The 24945-nt window shown below is 46.0% G+C and overlaps 1 protein-coding gene across 1 annotated transcript in view; it reads right to left on the bottom strand.

Annotated features, from left to right (window-relative positions):
• wdr11 (WD repeat domain 11) overlaps window positions 1-21124 on the bottom strand; it is a 53951-nt gene extending 32827 nt beyond the window's left edge. The window contains exons 1-10 of the mRNA XM_030378949.1: window positions 20921-21124; window positions 19635-19746; window positions 18845-18998; window positions 17699-17872; window positions 17191-17395; window positions 10952-11117; window positions 9157-9259; window positions 7173-7371; window positions 6013-6113; window positions 3508-3684 (exon numbers count right to left, since the gene is read on the bottom strand). Of these exons, the coding sequence (XP_030234809.1) occupies window positions 3508-3684; window positions 6013-6113; window positions 7173-7371; window positions 9157-9259; window positions 10952-11117; window positions 17191-17395; window positions 17699-17872; window positions 18845-18998; window positions 19635-19746; window positions 20921-21006 (1477 nt within the window). The 5' untranslated portion in view covers window positions 21007-21124. The remainder of the gene's footprint in view (window positions 1-3507; window positions 3685-6012; window positions 6114-7172; window positions 7372-9156; window positions 9260-10951; window positions 11118-17190; window positions 17396-17698; window positions 17873-18844; window positions 18999-19634; window positions 19747-20920) is intronic.
• Window positions 21125-24945: the final 3821 nt, after the last annotated feature.

The following is a 24945-nucleotide window of genomic DNA, read 5'->3' as shown; positions in this document are numbered from 1 at the left end:
GCCTGCCGGCCAACTGACAAAGTCCCGTTAGCGTCAACAGACACATCGACCGAGTCATACCAATAACCAAAACGTAGGGGAGAAATCTCTAATAAAAGGTTCCGAATTACGCCAACAGTGCCTAAAGAAACTGCCTTTATTAAAAAAATATATTCAAATAAGGGATTTAAATGGCCAGGGCATTGAGACAAGGACTGTGCTCTGTGAGAAACACTGACTGAATCCTCCAATCCCATCGCAGCGTGGGAGACCAAATGACCAGCCCGGTTTGGGTGGTGAAACAAAGAGCATGACTTATGAGTCATGTGACGGGGTGACGGGTGCGAGGAGGGCCGAGGGTCCTGCTCTACTTTCAGTTGCTTGGCTCCCCGCTGGACCCCCGCAGTGCAGACGGCGGGTCATCCCGGACCATCTGTGGTACCGGACACTCTGCCCCCACACACACACACACACACACACACACACACTGGGGGAGGCGACACACACACACACACACACGCACACACACACACACAGTGACGAATGGCAACACACACACACACTGGGTGAGGAATGGCAACAGACACACAGGCACACACACACACACAGACACATACTGGTTGAGGGAGGCAACACACACACACCCACACACGTACGTAGGTAAAGCGTGCAGTCTGCGTGTGTGTCTGATTGTTGTTCTTTGATGTACATTTCCCCATAGGGCTGCCTTGCAAGTCGTTTTTTTTCGCACATGAACACGCACATGCAAACAGACCTACTTTTCGATATTTGGGATACATATCCTGGATATTCCCGGCCTAAAGCAAGAATAAAATGAGATATGTCTACAAAAGTTAACTCTTCTGATGAAAAGTTGGGTTCGGTCTTTTAAAAACCGTGAGCAGCACAAGGACACTGATGAAAGAGGCGAGGTTGACTTCTTCGCGTCTCCTTCATGTTGAAGGGCCAATAGGAGCCTGTGGATCTCGAGAGGAAGGACTAATTCATCTGTGCCACACGAGGGGAGAGAATGGAGACTATTTCTCAGCTTTACAGCTGAGCTGACAAGTGAGGCTCGCGTTAAGGCTCGCGTAGTTAAGTGTTTTATGTGTACACACACACACACACACACACACACACACACACACACACACACACACACACACACACACACACACACACACACACACACACACACACACACACACACACACACACACACACACAGAGAGAGAGAAGAGAGCTGAGAGCGGAGAGAAGAGAGAGAGAGCCAGAGCAAGAATTACATGGAGGAAGGAAAGAGTGGGGTAAAGAGAGAAGAGAGAGCCAGTTAGAGAGGATGGAGAAAGAGACGGGTAGGAGAGGCAAAGGAGAGAGAGAGAGAGAAATTTAGAGAGGGAGGAGAGAGAGGGAGACATTTAGAGAGAAAGGATAGAGAGAGAGAGTAAGAGAAAGAGAGCGAGAGAGGGCACAGGTAGAGCAGTGAGATAGTGTATCACAGGAAATAAGGGAAATATGAACAAAATCAGGTTGATCTTTGAAGAGAGGCATGAGAGGAGGTTGCTAGGGAGAGGGGATGGCTGAACTGACAAGTGAGGCCTCGTGGAGTTAAGTGTTGTATATGTGTGTACACACACTGTGTACACATCAGCAAACAGACATGTATACCGCCAAAGGGAGAGAGGGGAAGGCGTCGTGCGTTGACTCAATCTTGGAAGCCATGGAATCCTTTTAGATCTAAATCTGCAATTTTCTGCGTTATTGCCGTGGGGATGATAAGGGTATATATTCTGTGTTAAAAAAATCGCTGCACTGATCTAAAAACAATCAAATACAAACTTTCCCTCCGTCTGCAATGCTTCGCTCATCCATATTACATTTCTTTCCTGCGCTTTTCCCCAAAGTTTGTGTTTGTAGTAGCATCTCTTTCATTCTCCCGCATCATTTCACCGTCATTTGCACGAGAGGCAGCGCTAAATAAGATGAGCTGTCACCCACTTGCTAGTCGCCTGTAACTCTGTATTGAGATGTGTTGTCAGAGGCGGCAGGCATACTGTATCACACAACAGCATTGCAATTTTTAAGCCACACAGTCTCACAACGTCGAAGAATCGGAAAAAAACATCATGTTGAATTAAAAGTTTACCGGTTTCACAAGTTTATATATACATCGATGCCTTCCTGCCTACACGGGAATGGCGACAGAGACGAGCACAGATAGATGACTCAGATCTCCACCACTAAGCTCCCAATGGCACCTTCGTCTCCAACGCCGTGCAGAGGAGCCATAAATCAGGGCAACCCAGTTAGTTATGACTGGCTGCCTCTCGCTCCAATCTCTCTCCGGTGTCCCCGGCAGCGGCAGCAGCAGCATGATTAATGGGAGCGAGCAGGAGCGCGGGTCTCCAACCACAAGCGCTCCTTTAAATGGCCGACCTATGAAATTCATAAAATATTCAAACTAATAGCAGGCGGATTATGAGATGATTACAGGTGCAATCCACTCCCCCCCCCCCCCCCCCCCCCCCCCCTCCCCCACCCAACCCCTTCCCAACATCTTTCCCTCGTCCCGGGGGGTGTTAATTTGTAACAGGGTTCCAAACGACCGCTGATGTTGGGAATAACAAACGTGAACGTGTTTTATGGCCTTCGTAAAAACGATGTTGTGTCGCTTATTTACAGCATAGTAGGAAATTCAACACAATTTCATAAAGAAATGGGTGTGTGGCTGTGTTCATTGTGCTGCTCAAATTGCTTTCATTGCTTCTGAAAAGAAACTAGACTGATTTTTTTTTCAGAGGCCCCCTCGTTAATGCGAGGCAATCTCTGGTTGTAATCATTTTTTATGTTGTTTAATAAAAAAATAAACTTTTATTGCCAAAATGCAAATCCCTTGAAAGTGAGAAGTACTTTTGTTGTGTGATAGTTTCCGGTCAATGAAAGCAAAAGAAACCACACACAAAATGTACCATAACTATACTTTCATCCTACACTCATATCAGTCCTTGGATAACTGCTCGGTCCCTGTATGCCATCGTGAGCATTTGTGAGCACTGGTAGTGGAGCCCCACTCATGATGTTGGGAGTCCCACTCACCTACCGCCAGCAGAGGCTGGTAGTGGAGCCTAGGGCTCGGCGATTAATCGAATTGTGATCCCGATTTTAGCTTCATACGATCACAAAATTAACATAACCAAGTTTTTCAATTTTTGTTTTTTTGTTTTTTTGTTTTATAGAAAGGGCAGAACAGCTGGATACATATCTGTTTATCATTTTAGATTGGAACATTTCATTTTTGACCATTTTGTGTATTTTTTTAGGCGAAATTTCAAAGTTCTTAGTTGCAAAAAAAGAATTCGGAGTGACATGCTGAATAAATACAACATGTTTTTAAACTCCAATAATCGTTTGAATAATCGTGATTTAATGTTGACCAAAATAATCGTCCTAGTGGAGCCCCACTGATGATGGTGGTGGAGTCCCACTCGTGGTAGTGGATCCCCACTCATGGTAGTGGAGGCCACTCACCTACAGCCAGCAGGGGCTGGTAGTGGTTGATGTTCTTGGTAGTCAGCGGGGGGCACATGCGGATGGCGAAGGGGGGCAGTGGCAGCCCGGAGAGCAGGCCTGTAAGCAGGAACTTCAGCTGCACCTCCTGCTGGCTGGATGACGGGGGCGGAGCCTCTCCTGCTATCAGCGTTTGACCTGCAGTTACAATAAAATACATTACAATTTATAAAGATATACCAAGGCCACAAAGAGGCGGAGCAAGTCAACTTTGTGTTGTGCCACTGTTCATCAATGGTGGTTTGGGTTTGTTGCTATGCAGTTTTTGGTATGGACATCTACCACTGGGAGAGAGAGAGAGAGAGAGAGAGAGAGAGAGAGAAAGAGAGAGAGAGAGAGAGAGAATCTTTACTCTTGTGAAGCCTCAGTCTGAGATAACATTGATTTTTCACAGCATGGCCAATATGCCCAGCATGGCCAATAAGGAGCTTTTATTTCTCATCCATGAATGAAGACATACATAAACAAATCATGTCGATGAAACGGAGCTCCTTCTGGCATTGCTTGGCATCCATCTCTTTTCAAAACTACTTCCTTAAATGCAAAAGGGGCACCTCACTTCACCTCCCCTTAGACTTCTCCAAACACGACATGCATAATAGATTAGATTGTTTATTTTGGGGCTTAGACACATATCCACCAATCACACAATGTTGTGTTGTTGTCCTCATGTCATTATGTCCTGTGTTATTGTTTAATTAAATGTGCACATAGCCAGTGAGGAGAAGTGGTGATTGCTATTTGTTTAATGAAAGCCTTTTGGCTCGGTCGTTATGTAGGAGGGTCTTGAGTTACCTCAAGGTTTCATCGATGAGTGAGTAGTGTGAGAGCAGCCAGCAGCAGGAAGGCAGTGGTATACACACACTTAACATAATTAAACTCACTCATTGTGCTCATTTAATTGTTTAATGACAGAATCAATGCAGGCAGCCAAGCCACTTGGCCATCAACATATGTCCCCAAGCCCGTAAAGTGCATGTATCCACCGCCGTAATCACTAATAGAATTTGCGTTTAAAGCCTGTGCCCTCTTAAAATACAAAACAGGAAGATAATGACTACACATTTCAGAAGTGCAATTATCTGCCTTCTTTGGGGTGCATTGCCTGCTTCTTGCCCCAGAGCACTCTTCTGACTCGCCGGACCTATTGAAGTTATAATTGGTGTGGCTCGGAAGAATCCATTTGTGCTTCTTTTTATGCAACATAATGGGAATGGGAGCGGATGGCGTGGGGGTGTGACAGGCGTCGCAGCGCAGACGACCGTTGGTAGAAAGCTGAGGGAAACAAACAAGGCAGGCCGTTCTGCGTCCAGCATCGTCGTCGATGATAAGCACTCTCCGGCATGGTGGGGGCATGTGTGATTCTTATTGGTCGGTTCTCTTCTGGCTCGTGGGCGAAAGTGCATTGTGTATGTTCCAAGAAGAACATTCATTAAAAATGGTTATGCCATCAGCGTACATAAAATGGATGAAGACCTTGCCTAACACACTCCCTCCCTTGCATCTGCTCGTGTTTCTCTTACACAAACGATGACCTGTTCAATGTTGGACCACCCTTATGACCTTATGATGTACATAAGAAACTACAACTCTGCACACACAGACACACACACACACACACACACACACAGGGCGAGGGATGGTGAAAACTGAAAAAAAGTTACATTTGTTCCCTAATCTTTGGCAGGATACAAAGGGGAGCGCAATTGAGGAGAGAAGTTAAGGCTGGACACATGGTTGGATCGACCAGGGTATCCACGTCCGTATTTCAGAAATCTCATTCAAAGTTACAGTGGAGGGCAGACAGGGCCCAGCCTGACAGGGTCGGATAACACTTTAGTAATCCCCCAAAGGGAATCCAGGTGCAATAGGCAGAAGCATGGGGGAGATAGGATAACACCTGAAGCATTGGCCCAATCTAACACAAAGAGGGAGGGAGGGGGAGAGGGACCAAAAGAGAGAGAGAGAGAGGGAGAGAAAGACCAAAATAGATCCCCAGTGCACACCAGTTCACAGCTGCTTTGACCTGCCTGGAAAAGAACAAAGCAAGGGAGAAATAGCAAGAAAGAGCGCTGCGAGAGAGAGCAAGAGCAAGAGCAACAGTGAGAGATTGTGGTCTGTGTGGACCGCAGACAGAAGAACATATACAGAGCCAACCAGGGCAGCAGAGCATTGCAATAGTGTGTTCGTGGTAATGCACACCTCTGCCCTCCCATTGCATCGGCTCCACACAGACACACAGCCTACACAGAGCATGCTGGGTTAGACTAGTGCCTTCTGCTCAGTCCGTGGCCCTTACAGCCATATACATTAATACGATAGCATCCTGCATCATATATCTGAATCCAAAGCTCTGGGTTTTCAGAGGAAGAGATGGCGGTTAGGGTGAACGTTCAAACGATAGGATGCAGTGCGTTGACCATATATCGCATTGCTTGTGGTGTGGTGGGCGTTCTGGAGGCCTACTGATCATGGTGTTGAGGGAGAGTTCCTGGATCCTCTTCTGGTTGTTGGCCAGCGGAGCCCCACAGAACGACACCGGGGAGTAGAGGGGGGACAGGCTGGACCTGAGCAGGGGTCAAAGGGCGAGAGGAGAGGAGGAACCACAGTAGAAGGGTTACGTTGTTATGAAGACTGACTTCTATAAACTAAATGATTGAAGTGGCACCCATTGCACTCATGATCATCACTGGAAGAAGGAGGGACCCCCCATTCTGCCTTCCTTCTCAAGATTTCTTCCTTGATAATTTTTTCTAAATGGGATGTGCGTCTATATATACAAGATTTGAAAACCTTTTGGCGCGTAATGTAAGATCATTGGGATGTCGGCTGTATAAATATGAGCCTGCAGGTCAATAGTGCTCAATAGGGCTTTTTTCTTAGCCTGATAATCGTCCTCAAATTCTAAATCCTTTCACTCTCTAATCCTCACTCTCTAAGTTTGAAGACTCTTCGCCTGAGCTGTTTTCTCAGACGGGGGGGGGGGGGGGGGGGGGGGGGGGGGGGGGATAACGATTCTGCAAGTGATGTTGCTCCCACAAATGTTTTCTGTCAATACAGCTTCAAAATTAGGATCCATAGCGGCAGAATCCAAACTTTTGTGTTGCGAGGCGCCGTTTTGTTCGCTGAGAACACACTCGTCAGCATATTTATGCTTTCTATGCTTTTCAAGTCCTGCCTTGGCTCAGTGAAAGATGTCACCAGACTGTGGATCTTAGTATAAGGGGGTTGAGGGGTAGAGTGAGAGAGGGGTAGAGTGAGAGAGGGGTAGAGTGAGAGAGTGAGAGAGGGGTAGAGTGAGAGAGTGAGAGAGGGGTAGAGTGAGAGAGGGGTAGAGTGAGAGAGGGGTAGAGTGAGAGAGGGGTAGAGTGAGAGAGTGAGAGAGGGGTAGAGTGAGAGAGGGGTAGAGGGAGAGAGTGAGAGAGGGGTAGAGTGAGAGAGTGAGAGAGGGGTAGAGTGAGAGAGTGAGAGAGGGGTAGAGTGAGAGAGGGGTAGAGTGAGAGAGGGGTAGAGTGAGAGAGTGAGAGAGGGGTAGAGTGACAGAGGGGTAGAGGGAGAGAGTGAGTGAGTGAGTGAGTGAGTGAGTGAGTGAGTGAGTGAGTGAGTGAGAGAGAGAGGTCCCGTACCCTGGGTTGGTGGGGAGCCGCCCGGTGTGGGCCTTCAGCTCCCACAGCATGACGCGGCCGTCGCTCACCGTCAGCCCGGCGCTGTTCTCGCTCACCGGGCAGATGACCATGCGGTACGGCCGCACCGTCTTGGTGACGCGGATGGCGTCGCACTGGGAGCGCAGGTCGTACACCAGCTCCTGGCTGCTCTGCTCCGGGTCTGGGGGAGGAGGAGGAGGAGGGGGAGGAGGAGGAGGGGGAGGGGAGGAGGGGGAGGAGGAGGAGGGGGAGGGGAGGAGGGGGAGGAGGAGGAGGGGGAGGGGGGGAGGAGGGGGAGGAGAGGGAGGGGGGGGAGGAGGGGGAGGAGAGGGAGGAGGAGGGGGAGGGGGAGAGGGAGGAGGAGAAGAATGGGTAGGAGAAGGAGGGGAAGGAGGGGGAGGGGGAGGGGGAGGAGGAGGGGGAGGAGGAGGGGGAGGGGGAGAGGAGGAGAGGGAGGGGGGGGAGAAGAAGGAGGAGGAGGAGGAGGGGGAGGGGGAGGAGGAAGAGGTGGACGGGGAAGGGAAGGACGACGAGTCGGAGGAAGAAGTAAAAGAGAAGGAGGAGCGGGGGAGGAGGAGAAAGAGGAAGAGGAGGAAGATGAGAAGGATGAGGAGGAAGAGGAAGGGGAAGACGAAGACGAGGCAGAAGAAGAAGAGGAGGAAGAGGAGGGAGGGAGAGGAGGAGGTTATTTGGAGAAGGATTTTGCATTGCATAATGGTTATTCCTTTCATTCTTATGCTCCATTGTGATTTTAATTGACTGGGAAATATTGTTTGCTTCGTATTATGTCCGCCAGCGCAGTGGAAATGAACTCGGCCTGACTTCACACTACAAACCGAGGCAGTATGATTATTTCATTTGAGACTGATGTAAATGAAATAATGTACCTATTTCCGACACCTATACTACACGTGTCAGTGAAAGGTATAATGAGAGGATGACAAAGCGCCGCCGTCGTACAAGCGGAGGGCATTAGGAAACTAATTTAATCAGATGGAGAACGTGGGCCATGTGCAATGGGGATAATGGCGGCAGTGGGGGTCGAGAGCCATAGAGAACCGGGGAGAGAGAGAGAGAGCTACGATTGACTCTCTGCTGACCTCTCAACGAACGCCGAGGATAAAAGGATAAACGGCCGCTGGAGCTTGGAGGAAGGCTTTCACGCTCCCACAGCCCTGCTCTTTAGCTGGACGGCTGGACGGACGGACAGACGGACGCACGCCGACTGGGATCACGGGCTGTGTTAATAGAAGTTTCCCCTTAACCTTTGTTACGTTTTGAATCTCGGTGACATTTTACATTTGAGTCCCAATGCTTTTAGAGAGTCGTAATGTGCTGTTGACATTAATGGCGGTGCTATTATCCCGCAAACGGGCAGCACACTCAGACAGATGATGCCATGTATAAAAGGGTCCACATAATGTCTAGGGAGGAAAACAAACGTGGCGGTAGGGGAGAACAGAATTCAGTTTTGTGGCGTAGTCGTGTGATGGATGATTATTCATATAAGAATGGGCCGAGGGTGGAATGAGAGATACGGGGGAGTCAATGGGATGTACGTACATAGTGTGCTTGTATCTGTGCTTGCATGGGTAGGTGTGTTTAGGTGTGTAGGAGTGAAACTGTGTGTAGGTGAGTGTGTGTGTAGGAGTGTAGGTGTGTGTGCCTGTCTGTGTGGAGGTGTATGTAGGTGTTTGTGTGTGTGTGTAAGTGTGTGTGTGTGTGTGTGTGTGTGTGTGTGTGTGTGTGTGTGTGTGTGTGTGTGTGTGTGTGTGTGTAAGTGTGTGTAGTTAGTTATATGTGTGTAGTTAACGGTGTAGGTGTGGAAATGTGTATGTGTGTGTAGTTATGTGGGTAGGTGCGTGTCTCTGTGGAGGTGTGTGTCTGTGTGTCTGTCGGTGTGTCGGTGTGTGTGTGTGTGTGTGTGTGTGTGTGTGTGTGTGTGTGTGTGCGCGCGCGTTCCTACCCGCTGCCTCATCAGGAGCGGTGGTCGAACGACAGACACGGAGGGTGATGCAGCCGTTCTCGTGGAGACAGTAGAGGGCATCCCTCTGGGCGCAGGGGATCACCTGAACGCACACACAAACACATGTTACAAGCACTCCGTTTGAAACAACGCTGACACATACTGCCAACGGTTTGGCCTTTTTCGCTTTGATGGCGTTTCATCCGACCGCGTTGGCAGTGTTTCCATTCTGGGGTGAGACGTGCCTTTGAAACGCAGACACAAGACACAACGATGAAAAAAAGAACTCATCTCCAATTTGAGTACTTAAGTCATTAGCTCGTACTGTTTTCTTTAAATAGGGATTAGAAGCCCAATTGCATGAGGAATGGCTTCGCTCAAGTTAACAAATCTCACAACCACGCAATAAGCAGCAACAATAAAAACACTTAAACCGTAATGGGTGGTGGGTTAAGAAGACACGAGCCGAGCAGTGCAGCGATGGTGGAGACGGTGGACCGCCGACCGACGTGGTGCGCTACAGGCCAATTACACCAGAAACACATCGCTATAGCCTACTCTGGAAATATCTGCCCGGTGGCCCTCCATCTCCCCTTGCTCCAATGACGACACGGTGTACTGTTCTGACGGTGTGGGCGGGTGGGTGCGTGTGCGGGACTGTGTATACGCATGCGTGTGCGCGATACAAATCTGAAAAACATGAACACAGACTCCGCTGGACATTTGCAACGACAAACCTCGACGGAGCCAAAGGCCACAGTTTATAAATCAACGCCCGCGGATAGAAACAACTAATTGCAGTCATCAGCAAAAGGGCAGTCAAATGCTAGGACTATTATTACCACGGCCCCCCCTCCTCGGTTTTCCAATTAGCTATCTCCCGAAACAAAGGGACGCATGACTAACACTCCCCGACTGACTCGCAGAACTAAAGAGAGCATCAGACACCACTTCAGACACCCCCCGCTGTGGCGGGGGGCTACGACGGGGGGCCATGCTGTGCTGCTCAATGGCAGAGGTTTGACGTTTGGGCTGATAGGACCGGGGTTTGTGTGTGAGGGAATGTTTAAAGACCATTCCCAAGAGTATCATTCAGAGTAGGGGGGGGAGCAGGGGGAGAGGGAAGGAGGGGGAGAGGGGGAGGAAGAGAGCGGTGGGGGAGGGTGTATTCGGCTTTCTAGCCAGAGCATCGTTTCAAAAAATAATGACCGATTTGTGGAGAGGAAGGGAGGGGTGTAGGAGTGAAGCAATAAGGGAATTAATTGTTTTAATCGCCCACTGGGTTCAGATGAGGGCAGGGGAGTGTGTGGTGGGAGAGTTGCATTCTGCTGCGGTTCCCTTTTCCAAAACCTTTACTTTTGATTTATGTAGCTTCTATACACGATAAAGTCAAGTCAAACATTTCCTTGGATTTCAGATTGAAGCTGAACCGGGCCCTTTGTCTCAAGCCCAGTCCCAGACCACCAGCTTTTTGACCCAACCGAAAAGCCAGTGGCAACTCCAACTGCTTTACAACATTGCTCAACATACACCCATTCGTGCACACATTCACACACCGATGGCGGAGTCAATCACGCAGGGCGACAGCCAGCTCGTCGGGAGCAGTTAGGGTGAGGTGTGTTTCTCAGAGACACCTCGACAATCAGCTAGGAGGAGCCGGGGATCGAACTAGCGACCTTCCGGTTACCAGCCAATCCGCTTGACCTCCTGAGCCACATGCCGCCGATTGTAACAGGAAACAGTTTCTGGTTTTGTGTATGCGTGTGTATGGTTGCGTGCGTGCGTGTCCCCTGACCTGGGTGAAGGGCACGCCGGAGCGCTCGATGGCGACCACGCCAACCGTCTGGCTGAGCTCCAGGTCCAGGATGAGGATCTCGCGGGGGTACAGCAGCAGCATGTGGTTCCTCTTGGAGGGCAGGTAGGACAGCTGGAGGCAGTCGTTGAGCGTCACCGCCTCGGCTCTGGGGAGGAGAGACACAAACACAGGCCGACCGTTTGTGTGAGGTGTGAGGTGTGTGTGTGTGTGTGTGTGTGTGTGTGTGTGTGTGTGTGTGTGTACGTGTGTGTGTGTCAGACTGGAAAGGTGCGAGTAATCCTGGCTCCCTTACATGTTTGTTTATCCCTTCTAGGTGGAAAGTGTGACAACTGATGCAGAGAGTGAGGATAGACTGTGATGCAACAAGGCACATATGAGCTGCATGATAAAACACATTATGTGTGTGTGTGTGTGTGTGTGTGTGTGTGTGTGTGTGTGTGTGTGTGTGTGTGTGTGTGTCTGTGTGTGTGTGTGTGTGTGTGTGTGTGTGTGTGTGTGTGTGTGTGTGTGTGTGTGTGTGTGTGTGTGTGTGTGTGTGTGTGTGTGCGTGTGTGGCGCAACACAGGCACACGTGGTGGCAGATGCCGAAAACTGAATCGAGTCTTGTAACTTCGTTCTTTCTTTTTCAGAGCGAGTGAGAGGGAGGGCAAAAGGGGGAGAGTGAGCAAGAGCAAGGGGGGGTGAAAAGGAGAGAGCGAGCGATGGGTGGGGGGGAGGAGTGCGAAAGAGGGAGAGGGATGGTGAGAGACAGAGAGAGCTACGCTATTTCAATTCTGGCACCTTTTCCACTGGTTTTGTAATTTTATGATATTACAGAAGCGAGATGCGTTTCTCGTCAAACGTAATATTACTTTTCCAGAAAACAACTCCTGTGGGTTGCCACGCTGACTTTTTTAAACCTTGCGGTGTCCTGCTGTTTAATAAGGTGAATATGCTGCCTTTATTGTTTGGGCTTTTATCCGATTTACCATCGCAAACCCTGAACCAAAAACAAATTGCTGTTCGTTATTAGATCTATCCCAACCCGATTTGGCCGCCAAACAGTCGTATGTATTTATATCAGCGCTTTCACTTATGCCTTTATTACTGCCAGATAGCTTTTCTTAGAAAGCCTGAAGTGAGTTCCATGCTGCAGTCAACATGTCCCAGATCGTGAGGCTAATGAACCGGTTATTGCCGTCGGTGAGGGACGTGAGGAGGGACGTGGTGGTGGAGAAGAAGATAAACGACAGCCCGGCCTTACGACGAGTGTACGATGACTCCGGCAGGTATTGGAGGCGGGGACCCGAGTCTCAGGGTACCGCTAAAAATGAAACACATGTCCCGCATGGGGCCGCGCTGCCGGTCGGCGCCTTGCAGAACCACATCACGGCTCCTCCTAGCAGGTGTCCTATTGAATTAGCCCCCGATAACAACCGCCACCGCGGGCCAGAGATTATCCCCGGTCTGCGATGCTTCCAGGGTGGAGAACCCCCGCGGGGGCAGTCACCGAGCACTGCGGACATAACTCCCGGCGGAGGTGGTGGTGGCAGAGGGCTGTGATGAAGGGCGAAGGAGAGGAGGTGGAAGGAGAGGCTGCGGAGCGCAGAAAACAAATCTCACGGCGTCCAGGGAACCTCTAAGCCGTGGCTGAGGAACGCCGCAGGTTATAAAGCAGCAGGAAGCGCCTGGGTTCGTGATAGCGCTGTGCACGTGTATGATATCAGCCAGATAGGAACGCCGGCGTCGCCGTGGAGACGGGGGCAGAGGGCTGCACGCTGGCACCAAGACGCGCCGCCGCCATCGACCGCTCACGCACCGTTATACATATTTCAGTCGGGGGATGCATATTTTATCGAACCCGAAGAGTTGTTTGTAAGACGATTTGGCGATAGGGCTGAAAGGAAACGGCCACGGAATTCTAATGTGTTATTGTGATGTAGGAGGAGGAAACAATGGTATACCGAAACACTGAGTGTGTATAGTTTAGAGGAGCTGACTTCTATTGTTTTGTAAAAGGGAAGTTTGTGAGTGTGGGCTTTATGTGACTTTGTGTCAATTCCTGAATTTCGGGAATTAAATAGAATAGTAAGAAAATGTAACTATTTAGAATGTGTATTATTTAGATACAGATAGTGATAATTATGAGTCTATGATTAGTCTATGATTGCAGTTTACCACTATGGATTATGTGTGTTGAGAAACGTAAATAAGCGGTTACATCTGCCCAACTTGTATGGTGGCCATGGTGACAAACATAACCGAATATGATTGGTTAAATGGATAAATTCACTGCCTACAGCCATAAAGAAAATAAATATTGACCTTGGTGTGGATAAAACGGAAACCGGAAATCGTATTTTATGTGTACACAGCCCCATTAATTTCAATGAATTGTTATAGATTGCATTCAATGATAAAGAACCTTACAACAGGAGGAATCAGTCAGTGCTCTCCATTACTACGGACAACTTCGCTAATTATATTAACGCCGTCGAGAGGTGGAGTTAATATAATACGATTCTACGCCTAATATGATTATTTTCTTCGAGGATCCCTCGAGTGGACAGAGCACTTGTAACCAGCTGCTGATAGTGGCAATTGGCAATGCTTAAGCCTGTGTACACGATGTATAGGTTAATAGTAAAAATAAATAATGGAATACATTTGAGTATAATTTTGTTTATAATTTGAATATTAAAAATAAGACATTTTAATGGGTCTTTGAGGAAGATTGACAGCTCTAGTGTGTGCGTAGGTGAGGGTTTTATAAAGGGGATGGCATTTGTGCGTTCTCATTTGTATTAGAAGACGAAAATTTCCCCAAGCAACACATGAATGGATTGTAATTGGCGACAGCATCCTCACGAAAACAAAGATATAACCAGCTTTTCACTTCTCCCACATGTACAAGCACGTGTTTTGTATTCAACAACACCTTTCAACTGAGACATTGCCTTTGCCAGGGCTTTATCTGCTGTGGATAACAAACCAGATAAAGTAAGACACCGATTTTAACATGGCAAAAAAAACTGACTGAGCGCAGCGCAAACATGGTTGCGTGTCACGTAGGAGTGCCATGGAGAAAAATTAAAACACTAATCCCCAGCCCCTACTACAGATTTGGTATTTAACACTCTTAAAAAGGTTTTGCGACTGGAATGGCGCAAGGCATAGCAACTAGGCATGATAAGCAGTAGCCATGACAACACTTATCTCTTGCCAGAGCATTTGGCAAAACCTTTATTTGACTATATATCTACACACACATCTCTTCGGGCTTTCTGGTTAGCTTGTTTTGCTTAGATAAAGCAGACGGCATATTTGATGACTTCATCGTTAGGTGAGATAATCCTGGTTGCCCTAAATGTTTGTTTATCCATTTAAGGTGGAAAGTGTGACAACTGATGAACCTAATGCAGAGAGTGTGGAAAGAGTGTTGTAGTTCGATGCAGCAAGGCACACATGAGCTGCATGATTAAGCACAATATTTGTGCGTATGCGTGCGTGCTAGCGTGCTTGCGTGCGTGTGTGAGTGTGTGAGTGTGTGTGAGTATGTGAGTATGTGTATATGTGTGTGTGTGCGTATTCTGTTTAGTGGTGTTTCAAAACAGACAATCAGTTGGATTGCAGCCCTGGCACCTCCAATCAAGTCCTGTTGAACAAGGCGCCAAGTCTTGATAAAACATGATGTGAGACTTCTGCGTGGACGCAGCGGGCGCCAGACTGGTCGGGGCTGGGTGGGAGTTGTTCATGATACAACACTGTACCCCTAGGGAGTCTAATGACAGCCCATCCAGCACCCCAGCCACAGAGGAGGCTAGAGGGACTGCCACTCACATGAGAGAGAGCGAGAGCGAGAGAGAGTGAGAAATAGCAGAGCTGGAAAAAAAGAAAAGAAAAGGAAGCGAGAGATCCAGTCACACAGAGACCTGTGGAGAAGATACAGAATAAAGACGATAAAGTAAGACAAAAGGGTTGGTTTGTTAATAAGGCTGATTGGCTGAGAGAGTGGAGGGAGGCACAGGGGAGATGTTATAAATAAGGCTGTCTGACAGTCAGGACCGTGTCCCAGGGAGGCTGGCAGCACATCAAACAAGCCTCTGGGCCAGATCCCCTCTCGGCTGTTTCGAAACTAATCAGCTTGCACGTTTTCCAGCCATTAAGGCCGTTAAAGGTGATAAATCTGTCGGCCATTAATCTCGGCTCCTTGCAGTGTGGGAGAACAGATCTTAAATCTGTTGGACCCCGGCGCTGCACGTCTCGCGGCATGTGCTATCGACTGCTTGTAGTCCAGCCCAGCCCCTGCAACGAAAGGAACTGTGCCATTCTGCCCACAGACTTCCTTTTTTCATTACCGTATGGAGAATCCGCCACATGTCTCACAAGCAACTCTAAAAGCTCAGCTTGGTTTTTTCGTTCGCGGACATGACAATTGACTCCACCGTGAGCACACTCAGCAGTCTCTCTTCAGGCACAGAGAAGCCAGTTTGCTTCAGCGAAGGGTAATGGATCAGGACAATGCACAACCCGGGTCGTGCTCTGCAATGCATCCTACACTGAACACGCTGTACCTAACGTCAGTCTTCCTCTGTCTATCGAACAGTGTTTAGTGATGACTCAATGGGGAGCCCTGCTTCTGCGTACTAGTCTATTCATGGGAGACGGAGAAACAGTCAGGTGAGGGGGTGTGTGGCGTGTGTTGTTCTCAACAGACAGACGCTACGACAGAATGACCATAAGGAGGGTTTGGCTGCGCAATGATCCGCGCAGGATTCCGTCTATCTGACACGTTTCAGTGTGAAGAGGAATAAATGAGCCCATTCCTTTCCCTCCTCTCATGGGGATTGAGGCAACAAGCAACAAATTTTCTTCAGGGGCACACGTTGCAGGAATTGAGCAAGGCTACTACGGCAAACTGCACAATAGCTTGAGATTAGGTTTTAAGGAACGAAATTTAAATCAAGAGCTGCCGGTAAGAGAAGCCAACTCTCTGTTTATGTAACCTCTACAGCTAAGGAAGACTCTCAGCATTCACAGCCCACTAAGGATGGGTGCTTTCAGTATTTCTCAAGATCAACTTGGCTAGTCACACGTCGTGAATAGTCAAGGCAGATTCAAAATGAAGCTAAAAGATCGGTTTTGTGAACGAGTAGTCAAATAAAGAGAAAAATGCCTGCAAATTACAAGTCCGACAATATATTGTGTGTATTATCAAAGCCATTTGAAATGCCTAATATCATATTTTTTATCACAACATCCAATTTAAATTGAGGCTGCAGACATTCTGTAACAAGAATCATTGCGGTGGGCTCTCCATAAAGAACGTGTTCTGCATGGCAGCAGTCGACCGGTTATGACAGATGTAAAAGTTATGAGTTTTTGTTGTGGTTTAAATCTGAATAATCATCAAAAATAAATCATCCCCTGTCAAGACAGTAGAATAATGAACTTGAAGTGGAATAAACCACAACCACATCGTAGTAGTGTATTCTGCTTATACCACAGTTACCAACAATAATCAAATATTAGTTACTTTCATCTTTAACTTGATGCTCTGTGCATTTTGTTTTTGATGGGATATATTATATAGCGTTTTTCTAACCAGTGGCCACTCAAAGTGCTTTACAATTGTTGCCTAACATTCACCCATTCCTAAAATATTCACACCGACGTGTTGTCCAACACACAAGGCGACAGCCAGCTCGTCTGAACTAGTTAGGGTGAGGTGCCTTGCTCAGAGGTGTCTTGCTCAGGGACGTTAGCCAGTCAGCTACGTTTGCCAGCGATTCCCGGCTCCTCTTAACTAGAGTGTCGAGGTGTCCCTGAGCGAGGCACCTCACCCTAACTGCGTCCGATGAGCTGGCTGTTGCCTTGTGTGTTGGACAACACGTCTGTGTGTGATGTTTGCATGAGTGAGTGAATGTTAGGCAACAATTGTAAAGTGCTTTGAGTGGCCACTGGTGAGAAAAGCGTTCTATTAATGCAGTCCATTAACCACAAACCTTTGTTGCGTTGCCAAGGAAACACCGGGCCGACAGTTGTATTTACCCTATATTTGTAACATGGGAAGTCTAGTGCATTGATTTGAAGAACGGTAAAAAGAGGATCCTGTTATATATGAATAATGAATCATGAGTCATGCACAACACCCACGGAGCATTATTGACCCAAAACCCAAATAGTCTGTGTAAAAAACGAGACGCGCCCACAAAGTGGTCGAGTGTAGTAGCTCTTACGTGGGCTTCTCGTTGGTGATGAGGACCTTGACCTTGTTGAGCGCCTTCTTGGCTCCGGTGGGGGCGGGCGCCGTCGGGGCGGGGGCGGGCTTGTTGTGGGCGGGGCTGGCGTGGGGGCTGGCGATGTACACCTTCTTGCCGGTACTTCCTGGAGGCTTGGCGGGCGTGAAGTCGTTGATGAACACGATCCCCTCGCTGGTCAAGACTAGAGGAGATAGAGAGAGAGAGGGAGAGGGTGAGAGTGAGAGAGACAGAGAGAGAGAAACAGAGAGAAGGACAGAGAGAGCGAGAAGACAGAAAAAGAGAGAAGCCGAGAGAAAGACAGAGAGAGACAGAGACAGATAAACAAGTTAGAACAATAAGTCAAAAGAAAGAGGAGGTTATAGGTTAAGTTTCAACAGCTGGATCTGAAACAGAATCCTTTTCCATTTGAACCCCGGCTTTCGCAGCCGACGAGTCGAGTTTGCCGAGCGTGGCGCCCGAGGCGGCGAGGAGTGTGGGCACGTACGGGCCATGTTGGAGGGGTCGAAGGGGTCGAATGAGAAGGACAGGATGTTCTCGGCGTAGCTCTTCTTCCACAGCTTGGTGCCCGTGTCTCCGTTCCACAGAACAATGTAATTTGGGGGATGAACGGCCAGCAGGAGGTCACGGGACGCGTCCTGGTTCCACAGCCACTCCAGGTCTGGGGACGCACAAGCGGGGAGGGATTGGGAGGGGGAGGGACGGTGAGGGACGGGGAGGGACGGGGTGGGAAGAGTGAAAGAGGAGAGAGAGAAGCTGTTTCTTAAAACGAATAACCAGCACTTTCGGCAGTGTTGCACGATGTGTAAAAAGTAAAAGAACAAACAAACTTATTTAACTCCAAACAATTTGAGCGTTCATTTTTTTTATGACAAACATTTTGCTGAACATGGCCTTTCGTGATTGCACAATTTAGGCAAAAGTGAAGAACAGACTTGAGTTTCACAAAGGAAAGTGATGGCTCAATGGAGAGGTTCCTCATCATTGCTCTTGCCTATTTTTCTCAAGATTGCAGCATTAGTGTCGATGTCTCAACTTTGCAGGATTCAGCAACTTCTCGCGGCCGTCCAGTATCTTTATTTAGATAGTTTGAAGTATCGTTCCAATGCCATTCCATGTGAGGTGGTTAATGGTTGAACATAGGCCGGATTGGATGCACAACATCCCATCGTTATTTAATGTTTAGTTGCATTATACAATAAATCAATCACATTTTTAATCATCGAATTAGCAAGTAAATCCTACCATTCCGACTGATCCGATTACAATACGTATGATAAGGCCTAAAAAAAAAAAATTGTTGGTTCCGGTTTCCGACCGACCCTGTCAATTTATGTGCAACCAAAATTATTTTATGAGCTTTCAAAAAAAAAAAAAAAAAAACGTTTTTTTTTGTTTTTTTTTGCAAACTATAATTACGTTTTTGTACAGCTCCTCTTCATTCTATACAAGGATGAGCGATTTTTCTCGTTTTTAAATGAAAACAACCTACCTATCATTCGCTCCCGCTGGAAAAAAATAAATAAAAAAAATAAATAAATTCCCTACCTACCCATGACCTCAACAGACAATCAACAGGAACCACATTTTTTTTTTTTTAGGCCTAATCATAATTCGAAGCCCCGGTCCATACCTTGGATGGGTTTTGAGTGCTCCTGGATCTCACAGTGGGCCGTGCCACTGACCACGTCCCAGACGATGATTTTCCCCGAGGCGTCTCCCGAGGCCAGCCGGAGGGAGTAGGGCGAGCTCAGGCTGTGGTGGTAGTTCTCCCGGGACCATTTCACCTGCCAAGATACAAACACAGCACTGAGGACACGACCGAGATGCAATGAGTCAAAAAAAACTGAAGAAATGGAAGAGACAGAGAGGAAACAGGGGTCTGTACTACTGTCACCTTGTGAGACATCTTCCTTGCAGATTAAAAACAATATCTCAGAAAACACATCAGTTGTTTTTATAACCTCAAGCTGTTTTCAGACTTTTTTTTAACCTTTACTGTTGCTTCACTTATTCATGCCAGCCTTTATCTATTTTACTGGATTCTGGCTAGAAGGAAAATGTTTGTCAGTTCTGCCAAGCTTTATAAGACAAAAGTATGCTCTGGATTGAGAAAGTAATCATTTTAAATTGAGGCTTATAGTTGATAAGAAATTAAAAATGAATAGTACCATTTACATAAACACATACATCTTAGAGTTATCGCAACGGGCCGCAAAAGGATGGGACCTTCATGAACACATGACAATGGGCAGGGGCGCCTAGGATTTCAAGCAAAAAAATGTAGAAATTCCAGGAAACAGTGACAGAGGCTATTGACATGACTAATGCCTAAATATACATATTTATACCACTCTAATTTGTATGGATGGAGCGTGTCAATGTGAAGCGGGATGACTGATGTGAAACAGGGAGACTCTCACCTTCACCACGGTGGCCTTGTGCCTCTCCAGGACCTGGATGGTCTGCGTGGTTTTGGGATCGATGATGAGGATACTGGAGTGACATCCTTGAGCTATCAACCCCTGCCAGCCCCTGGGGAGCAGATAGACCGACGCACAGGAGACAGCATGGAGATTCAGGATTCAAGAATACAATTCATCCCGTACATACAGGATGTACATTGTACAGTGATGGGGAAGGGGTAACGCTAAAAACCACAAAAACAACAACAGTAACCATATTTAAAATTAAGAAACAACAATGCAAACAGGAAAAAGAAACAACACTATTTGCAATAGGGAAGGAATATGAAACACTGGGCTCAGTTCAGCTTTTAGTCCAAGGAAGAGAAGGTAAAACTCAGTAAATGGGTGTGGATGGAGGGAGGGACAGTAAAACCGTACTTTCACTGCTGACTGACCAAGGGTGAATGAGGTGTGGGAGAAATGCTAAGGGTGAGGAGTAAATTCAAAGTAATAATCTCATAAACTCAACAGGATCTCCCTGTTCATATACTTTTATTCAAAAATATGTATTTACGAGGCAGGTAAACATTAAGAACAGATGAAGGCATTTTTGGAAAGTGAAAAAAGGAATGTAAAAGATATGTGATGGAAAGTTCCATGTTCAATGTTGCATGTTCCAAAAATAGGTAAAAGACAAACAAAATAATTATTTGTCATATTATATGACATACATGAATATGAATAGGGCATATATTTTAACCAAGAATCGTATGGCATATAGCCTTCCTTGACATTTGACACACATCCCAAAAAACCTTTATCGGTGTGTCTTCAATCAAAGGAATTCAATTGAAAGGTCCCTGACATCTGGAATACACAGGCCTGACGTCTGCAATTAAAATACATAATCATGTGCCTTTATTTATCTGCATTGGCGTAGTAGTCATGTCAATGCATAGGTTTGCATCGACAGATTAAAAACTACAAATGCATGCTTCGTTATACACTGCTTGCAGCATTAGACCGTCCATCACAGATTTTGATCAGGAATACAATCATGTAGGCGACGAGCTGTCAGGTGACTCAAATGACACGGTGAGCATTGTTCCCTTCACATGAATAAGTCCTTCACTGCTCATCGATCACTACCACTAAACCGTTTCTAGATGCATTTCGAGCACCACACCGTCAGCAGAGAGCGGACACACCAGAACCGATCCAGCAGGGATGTCCATAGCTCACTGACAGGTCTCAATGGGCCAGTTAGCCAGCCAGGCTAGGCTAAAGGCTGCTGTACTCACCAGTCCACAGCCGGTTTGTTCTGCAGGTTTAGCGTGCCAGTCAAAGTCCGAGCCGCGAGTTTGATGTTGACGGTGTAAGGAATCATTTTGAGTACTAAACGCTACGGCTACATTCACAAACACCGCAGAGAGGACGTAGCTTGTGTTGGTTTGGTTGTGTCTGAGGGTAAACAGGAAGCACAGCGGTGTGTTTGGTAATAGGCTCCGGCTCAGCGCAACGGTGACACCTGCGAGACGTTCCGCTACACAGAGCTACTAGAGACATTCCTTTAGTTTGTTTGTTTACTTAAATACATATAAACCGTCCACAAGCTTCACTTGATGCTCTTCTTGCAATATTCCTAATATTTTTTTATTAATTTTCACCTTTTGCAATTATAAAGTCTTAAAAAAAACAATAGGCTAGATGCTTCTGTAATTACTGGAGTGATGTTGATGGATGCAATTAATTAAAGCATGGAGAGATAATATCTAAATTATGTTAGTGTAGGATCTTAGTGGTGTCTGTCCTTTGACACTGTTGACCATATTGCTAACAGAGCGAAGAACTGTGATTGACTTGCTGGTATCCTAAACTGAATCAAGTCTTGCAGACAGAGACAACTGGTGCCAACCATCTGGCCGATGTAGGCTACGCTAAACCTAAAGTCAAGTAATTGCATATCTTAATGAGATGATCCTCAACATAGCTCAGTATAGCTCTAGAGCTCCACTTAATCGGGGCAGATTGGAGCACAATGTTTAGATGTGCCATAATATCCTGCAGCTTTATAAAGTACAATCTGAAACAATGATCCTTTTTGCCTAGGTATAAATATTCAAAGTTAGTGCTAATCTTAACAGTCTTTTGTGGATAGCTCAAATCTATTTTTGATATCTTAGATTCATTCAGGGAGAATTCAGAAATTCAGTTAAGTCCAGTTAATATAATATCAGCCAAAGCTCAAACAACAAAATATTTTATCTGTTGTTAGAGTTTGAACAAAAACATGGAAAGCTCAACACTTTCAACCAATTCTTAGATCTCTGCAATGACTTATACCTTGGTAATGAATTTATAAAGAAACACTCCCACTGAAACTGTTTATAAATCGATGAAAAAGACAATAGATCTTCCACACAAAGCTGCTTCACCTTCAGGGTTTCAGGGGCTGGTCTGTCCTCAGAGTGAAAATGAAAACAGTCTGAAGCAGTGCCTAGTTATCATGCTAACTCTGCTGGAATAAACTTCCAGGAGATGAGAGTTTTGCTCGAATCCAGGTTAAAAACCTGCAATTCAGCACTTGGCTGAATTTCTAACCTGCTCGTACCTCATAAGCTACAAGTGAACAAGCATGTAGGGTACATTTATTATTCATTGGGCCTACTTTGCCTCTTTAATCTTTGTATTTATTTATATTTTATAAAGCACTATGTTGCCTGTGTGGATTATATAAATCATTAAAAATTATCTTTAGGAATATTCACTATGCTGAGCTGCATTCTTCCAAGATCTAAAACACTATTCCGCTTTAAAAAAATAATTGTATATATATATTTGGAAAGCACATTAGACCATGGCATACAAAAATAAATCAAACTGAGTGGGTTCTGTTGTTACTACATGTTATTCCATATCACGCCAAGATTACATCTTATTTTACATGTCTCTTAAAAATTATCTTAAAATCATATTATGGTCACGGTTTTCTGAATGTTGCATTTGCACCAAAACAAATGAATTCCACCCACCACATCCATCTTGATTAAAGGGCTCCAACATCATCCGCTACCAGATACTAATGTCATGCACTTTTTCATATCTTTATCAGCAGAACTTGGTGTCAACGCCTTTACGATAGGCGCTGGCATTAAAACATGTTCCGAAATGAAAACCAGATGCATATCTGAATATCTCGATCTGGCTCTAACCTTGATGCATTTGTTTTTGCTTGATAACCATTCGCTTCTCCCAGACTTTGATTTATGTAACATTGCGACCTGCGATGAATCCTGGGTCTTGAATTCGTCAGCCTTATTGAGTAGCCTATTCTTTCTCCCTACCACCTCCACATTCTGCAACAGGCCTCGATATATTGACCTATGAGGACCGAGCTGACCGTCTGACAGGAATGTCTATATATAAAATGAAAACAATGGGATCTAATCACAGATTGGACAATAAATCATCCAATCAGAGCCTGTATGTAGGCCCGCACTACAGCCTTGGCCCACAATGTGTTAGATATCTTCTTCTCTCTCCACTCTGCCTCTGCACATTGATTAGCAACGCTGCCCAGCAATCATTCACCAATCAGATCCCAGACAGATACTGGGCTGACTGCTGTCCTTCTGAAAGCCCCCAACTCTCTCAACTCACTTCATTTATGATGTTACTGAGACCTTCCGCTAACACTTTACAATAACCGTACATTCATTAAGCATTCATTTACATCAATTACGGCAGTTATAATCATTAACTCACAATTAAATAACAGTAAATTAACAGTTTTCTAATGGTAAAGTATTAAATTGCTAATGGTTTTCATGTTAACTAAGGTAACCCTAACCTTAACCCTATATGATAATGCTGCATTTCACTTACTGTAAAGTGTTACAGATCTTTCCAATTATCATTGCATTTGAAAGATTACTTAAAAGCATGCAATAATATAAATATAAATAATAAAAATCCTTACAAAAACAATAGGGATCCAACCTGTTGGCTTGGACCCCTAATAACCACAAATCACATGACCCTTAGTGGGTCTATACATGCCTCTGTCTGTAGGCCAACAGTATTTGGCTCACTGTACACTGCACCACTGACTTGATTCATTGCTTCAATCTTCCTGGGGATTCTCCCTCTCACATCATAGCTCCGATGTTTTCCTATGACCGTGGCCATCAAACATCCGTGACATGAATATTAATGATGATGTCTGTGTCACCAGAGTCATCATATGTTTAATTGCCCAGGCTGTTGCGATTACTCCTACAGCAGACTCTCAATGGGAAATTATTATGTAATCTTTGCATATATCATCTGTTAGAGAAAATATTTGAGAATATTTTTCATATATGCTGTTTTTCATGTATGCGAATGGGATAATAGTAACTTTTGAATTAATAAATGTTCAATGTGATGTAATATAACGACACCCAGTTATGACACCCAGAAGTAATTTTTCGTGGGATCATTCAGATTTCATATTTAATGTTGATCTAATTATTGTTCAAGCTTCACCAAATTCTTGAAGCCCAGATAATTATTTCACAACCTATTCCTTTATTGATAGTGTAGGCCTACGACTTCCTAGTGTCTAGGCCTAGTGTCTAGGCCTAGTGTCTACTCGTCAAAATATGAAAATGTTTACTATAAGTTCTTTATCCTAATTCGCATCCGATTAAAATTGTATAATCAATAAGAGCAGCGTTTGCGCTGTGTCATTAAGTACCATGATGTTAACGCAGAAGGAGGAATCCAAAAACAAACAAATGATCCCGAATCGAACGCGGTCTCTCTCATTGGATCAAGCTTGTGCAGGAAACCTGTTTAAAGATGCACAACTCATCCTGAGTTAAGCTGTCGAATTTGTTTTTGAGGATCAATCGACCTATGGAGGCTAGGAGAGAGCAGGGAGATTGGAGAGAGAGACGACATATCCTTCCCTCGGTCACATTTATCCTTGATTCATCCACAACAATGACGAAGTGCGCTCATGAGCCTGTCAGGCGCCGTGATCACTCTGCTAGCTATATCACCACCTAGCCCCACTTAATGGCTTATTCGTTTATCATAAAAGACAGGGTGACAGATGGTGACACATGAAAAGTCATATCAAGGAAAATAGGACTCTCCCGGGGGGCGTATGAACAACACACACAGCAGGAAATGGAAGATTTTTTGATAAATTCAGATGAGAATAATGTTCCATAGAACGGCCTAATAGCCTTGGTAGCCTTCTACGAAACATTAAGTTAATGGAACAACAGAGCTGCTAAACGGGTCAGGGGAAAGGAGCACTAAGGCATGGCGATGAAGT

The sequence above is a fragment of the Gadus morhua genome, chromosome 15 (assembly GCF_902167405.1).
Source record: "Gadus morhua chromosome 15, gadMor3.0, whole genome shotgun sequence".
In the NCBI taxonomy this organism is placed as follows: Eukaryota; Metazoa; Chordata; class Actinopteri; order Gadiformes; family Gadidae; genus Gadus; species Gadus morhua.
This window is presented reverse-complemented; position numbering and strand designations above follow the sequence as displayed.